The sequence below is a fragment of the Hemibagrus wyckioides genome, linkage group LG11 (assembly GCF_019097595.1).
Source record: "Hemibagrus wyckioides isolate EC202008001 linkage group LG11, SWU_Hwy_1.0, whole genome shotgun sequence".
Classification (NCBI taxonomy): Eukaryota; Metazoa; Chordata; class Actinopteri; order Siluriformes; family Bagridae; genus Hemibagrus; species Hemibagrus wyckioides.
The window spans coordinates 15,745,652-15,750,551 of record NC_080720.1 but is presented as its reverse complement, the minus strand read 5'-3'; the positions used below and the strand labels follow the sequence as shown (position 1 = coordinate 15,750,551).

General features: G+C 41.9%; 1 protein-coding gene across 4 annotated transcripts; it reads right to left on the bottom strand.

Annotated features, from left to right (window-relative positions):
• Positions 1–396: 396 nt before the first annotated feature.
• Positions 397–3,536, bottom strand: trim107 (tripartite motif containing 107). 4 transcript variants are annotated; one of them, XM_058402064.1, is made up of 3 exons: positions 3,251–3,536; positions 2,773–2,831; positions 397–2,082 (listed from the first exon to the last, which is right to left on the bottom strand). In XM_058402064.1, exons 2-3 carry the CDS (start codon positions 2,789–2,791, stop codon positions 578–580), a joined length of 1,524 nt encoding a protein of 507 aa, XP_058258047.1. In that variant the 5' UTR covers positions 2,792–2,831; positions 3,251–3,536; the 3' UTR covers positions 397–577. The 4 variants fall into 4 exon arrangements, with proteins under 4 accessions (XP_058258047.1, XP_058258046.1, XP_058258048.1 ...); XM_058402063.1 differs by having other exon boundaries at positions 3,334–3,536; XM_058402065.1 differs by having other exon boundaries at positions 3,264–3,321.
• Positions 3,537–4,900: the final 1,364 nt, after the last annotated feature.

The following is a 4,900-nucleotide window of genomic DNA, read 5'->3' as shown; positions in this document are numbered from 1 at the left end:
TGGAAAGCAATGTTTGTCATGTAGAGTTAAAACAGCATTTATAGCAGATACAAATAGAAACAAATAGCTTAGACATTCCATCAGATGGTAACTGATGCGAGTGTTGATCCAGTGATTCGGTAATTCTTTAGCAACTGATTTAAGGAACTGTTTTAAAGACAGTTTAAGACATTCCTAGTCCACAAAAATTCAGATTCTAACTACTGATGGAAAAATGGTGTAGTGTAATGATACAGTGATGTGACCTTGTGAGAAATGACAAACAATTACAAATCAGGTAACATCAGTTTACATAGTCCTACTACTACAAGTACTACTACTACTACTACTACTATTAATAATAATAATAAGAAGAAGAAGAAGAAGAAGAAGAAGAAGAGGAAGAAGAAGAAGAAGAGGAGGAAGATTAAGATTTTATTTTTTGAAATTGTTTAATTGTTCCTTTCATGGCATGACACTCACCTTTTTTCTTAATTTTACAAATTCACAATAATAATTAGGAGGTTTGTGTGTGCACACAAGAACATGTGAAATTCCACAGACCCGCAGAAGCTGATGCTATGAGACGGATTTAACATTACACGCTATTACATGTTATTCGAGCTTTTGGCTGACCAGACATCATTCTCACAGCCAAATAGACAGGCTCAGTGAAGTTTACATTAAAGGTATGGAGATGAGTTTTAGCTCCAGTAACATTGCTTATGCTAGAGAATGTTACACAATTTTTGCTGAAGCTAAGGTGGATCTCCAGCTTCTGGAAAAAAGGGGTACGCTTGAGCGGGGTTTCTCTTCCTCCTTCATAGGCTCTAAGGAGATTATCGTACCACATTAGGCACCAAGCTTCACTTCTGCTTTCTAGACCACTTTCAGAACCAGAGCGGGGCAGCCCCCCATAGCACAGCCCCAGAACCCATGGACAACCTTCCGCTTGCAGAATCCAGCAGTGTTCTCCTTTGTAGAAACTTTGGGAACTCAGAGCCTGAAAGTAATTGGTGAATCTCTGTGGTCCAGCTGGATATGGTTGTTTGACAACACTGAAGGCCACAGTTTTACGATCCTCCGACAGCACCAGGCAGGGATGCAAAGTCTCACAGTCAAATGTCATCTCAGAGGGGTTGAGAATATTTCGTAAACGGCGCTGGGCAGCTCCAAGTTTGAGACGGAGGTCAGAATTGCGGTGTTCCATTTCCTCACACATGTGGCTCATGTTGATGTTTTCAGCATTTGCTCCAATTTTCTGAGTTTCTACAATCAGGCTTGTGGCATGTTTCTCAACCTCTGGAATCTGTTTACAAATTTTAGCCTGATCTTGCTCTTCCAACAAGGTGTTAACCTGTAGCTCTGTTTCCTTAAGCTGCCTATGGAGGTCTGAGAGTGTTTGAACGCTGGTCTCCCACACCTCTTCTCTAGGCCTTAACTGGGCCTCTAGAAACTCCATTCCTGCTGTACTGTAGCTCCTCAGAAGCTCCACCATCTCCTCCAGAACCATCTTCACTTCTGCCTTCAAGTCTGTGTTTACTGTCTTGACTGCTGCTTCTTTTTCCTTTGCCTTGGCCAGCAGATCATCCACAAGCTCAATCTTGGCTTGGATATCCATCATGACAGGAGTTAATCGAGATCTGTATTTGCTTAGCTCAGCAGATAAATCCATTTCAATACAATCTGAATGATCAGCAACATCTTTACCAGTGTAGTGCAGTGCTTCACATTCAGCTTCTCCCTGTGTAGAACAAGATGGCTCATCTTTTTGTTCCATCACTTCTACTTCGACCTCTCTCTGAGGTGCAACTTCAGCTGTTTCATGAACGGTTGCCTTGTAATTTCCAGTTGTATTTTCCAGTTTAAGGTTCCTCAGTGCAAATTCAGAATTCTGGTACTCTGCTCTGCAAGTTGGACAGTGATTGTCAGATAAACCTTCCTTAACGCTCTTGCTCTTCTCCATACATGTGAGGCAGAATGAATGTCCACAAGGAAGCGTTACAGGACTGGAAAAGGAGTGGAGACAAATGCAGCAGCTACACTCCTGTTCCACAGGATTCTCAGAAACGCTTGAAGCCATCTCTTTGTTGAACACTTGATCTGTACATATACAAGAAAAAAAGCTTCATTCATTTTTTTTGTAACCGTTTAATCATAGGCCAGAATGTGGTGGATCCAGCACCTAAGCAGACACACAGCAATTTACACACCCTGGATAGGATATCAGTCTATCATAGGGAGCGCAGATACAATAAACAAGCATAACATTATGACCACCTGCCTAATATTCTGTTGGTCCCTCTTTTGCTGCTAAAACAGCCCTGATCTGTCAAGGCATGGACTTCACTAGATCCCTGAAGGTGTGCTGTGTTATCTGGCTCCGAGATGTTAGCATCAGATCCTTTAAGTCCTTTAAGTTGCGAGGTCGGGCCGCCATAAGGACTTAAAGGATACTTTTGATAGATACTGACCACTACAGACCGGGTACACCCCACAAGAGCTGTAGTTTTGGAGATGCTCTGATCCAGAGCCATCACAATTTGGCCCCTTTTCAATCTCGCTCAAATCCTTACGCTTGCCCATTTTTCCTGCTTCTAACACATCAACTCTGAGGATAAAATGTTCACTTGCTGCCTAATATATCCCACCCACTAACAGGTGCCATGATGAGGAGATAATCAGGGTTATACACTTCAGCTGTGCCACCTGGTTATAATGTTATGCCTGATCGGTAGATATTCTCCCACACTTTCACACCTAGAGAAAACCAGAGAAGTGGAGGAAACTCACATGGACACAGGAAGAACATCCACAGCTCAGGATCTCAATCCATGTAAATCAGATAATGTCTGAAATTGAAGATCAGTCTAAACATTAGTGTGTTATTAATACGTGTTGAAGAAGTTGCCTGATTGTGTATATTAATAACAGATTATTCGAGTTTCTCCCATCTATTGGCTAACAGGCTACATTTTCTCACTGGCGAAAGCATTAAATAAAAGGAGGAAAACCGTTTGTGACATATATAACGGAAGATTAGAAATGATGATAAACAGCAGCTTGGTCATTTTAATAGTGTTTTTACGTGGACTTTGTTCATAAAACCGACTTCATAGCGGCTATAGAAACTTTCAAACCGTTTACTCCCTTTCATGCAGTCAGTAAGTTTCGTTTTCCTGTCCCGCTATCGGTTTGAGTACAGCTTCTCAATCTCTCCTCGCATATAGTTAAAGAAATATTCAATAACCAGTGCATGAAATTACGTTACCTGTAGTTAGTACCTTGGTTAAATCTTAAAATTCCTCGTGCTGGTTAATATTAGCATAGCATGAGTCAAGACAAAGTACATACCTGTCCTGGACTGACGTGCACACAGCACGCATTATGGGTAAGTCATCATCATTCATCTCCCTGTTTGCTATTCAGATCCGTCTACAATGTATTAAACGTGTGGAGCGTCATTAAATAAACACCGACTGCCCAGGGTCAAGAGTCCACTTCCACACTAAACGAAACCTACACTGGTCAGATCCTTATCCCTGGTGTCAAATAACAGCAAAAACACTGTCGCAAAAAAAAAAAAATTCCCAAGCTCTGGTTTAGTTTCCAAGATCCTTTCACTGCAGTACACTTCCATTCCAGCTACTGCTGGGAAAAGGGTTTGCTCAACCTGACTGGGATGTGGTATGGTCCAGATGTTTTACTGCATCTAAGAATCTTGTACATCAGATGATTCATTAAACATGTATCAATAGGGACACTGTGTAAGAGGAAGGTTAGATCTGATCCTTACTGTCACTTACACCCATCAACATTATGAGCACAGAGAGGTGAAGTGAAAAACACAGAGTATCTCCTCATCATGGCACCTGTTAGTGGGTGGGATATATTAGGCAGCAAGTGAACATTTTGTCCTCAAAGTTGATGTATTAGAAGCAGGAAAAATGGGCAAGCGTAAGGATTTGAGCGAGTTTGACAAGGGACAAATTGTGATGGCTAGACGACTGGATCAGAGCATCTCCAAAACTGCAGCTCTTGTGGGGTGTTCCCGGTCTGCAGTGGTCAGTATCTATCAAAAGTGGTCCAAGGAAGGAACAGAGGTGAACCAGCAACAGGGTCATGGGCGGTCAAGGCTCATTGATGCAGGTGGGGAGTGAAGGCTGGCCCGTGTGATCCAATCTAACAGATGTGCTACAAATTTCTGAAGAAGTTAATGCTGGTTCTGATAGAAAGGTGTCAGAATACACAGTGAATCACAGTTTGTTGTGTATGGGTCTGTTGATGGCCATGTTGATGGCCAGGTGCGTGTGTGTCACTTACCTGTGGAACACATGGCACCAGGATGCACTATAGGAAGAAGGTGGAGGCAGTCTCATGCTTTGGGCAATATTCTGTTGGAAAACCTTGGGTTCTGCCATCCATGTGATGTTACTTCGAAACGTACCACCTACCTAAGCATTGCTGCAGACCATATACACCCTTTAATGGAAACGGTATTCCCTGATGGCTGTGGCGTCTTTCAGCAGGTTCTGCTGCCAAAAAGACTATTTTGATAGAGCCATCTACTCCTGCAACTTTCACTTGGCTATCTTATTTTAGAGACATTGTCTTGCTAGAAGGCACCACTGCCAGGCTCAACGATGCAAAGAACACTATTCCAAGCTAGTCATACATTTCTGTGATGTTGTTAGATAGGTTAAAAAAGATAGACATCCTTACTTTGCTTCTCTGACTTTATTTTTATTTTTACTTTCCTCTTTCTTTTTTTACAAGTGGACAGCATCATGGCATCTATTTCACTGGACCGTGGTATGTGTTCCTGATGTGTACTAAACTGAATAAATACATAAAATCTTGATCACACAAAAAATAAAATTCCCAAGCTCTTTTTCAAAGTCACGAATCAAAAAGGGAGAGG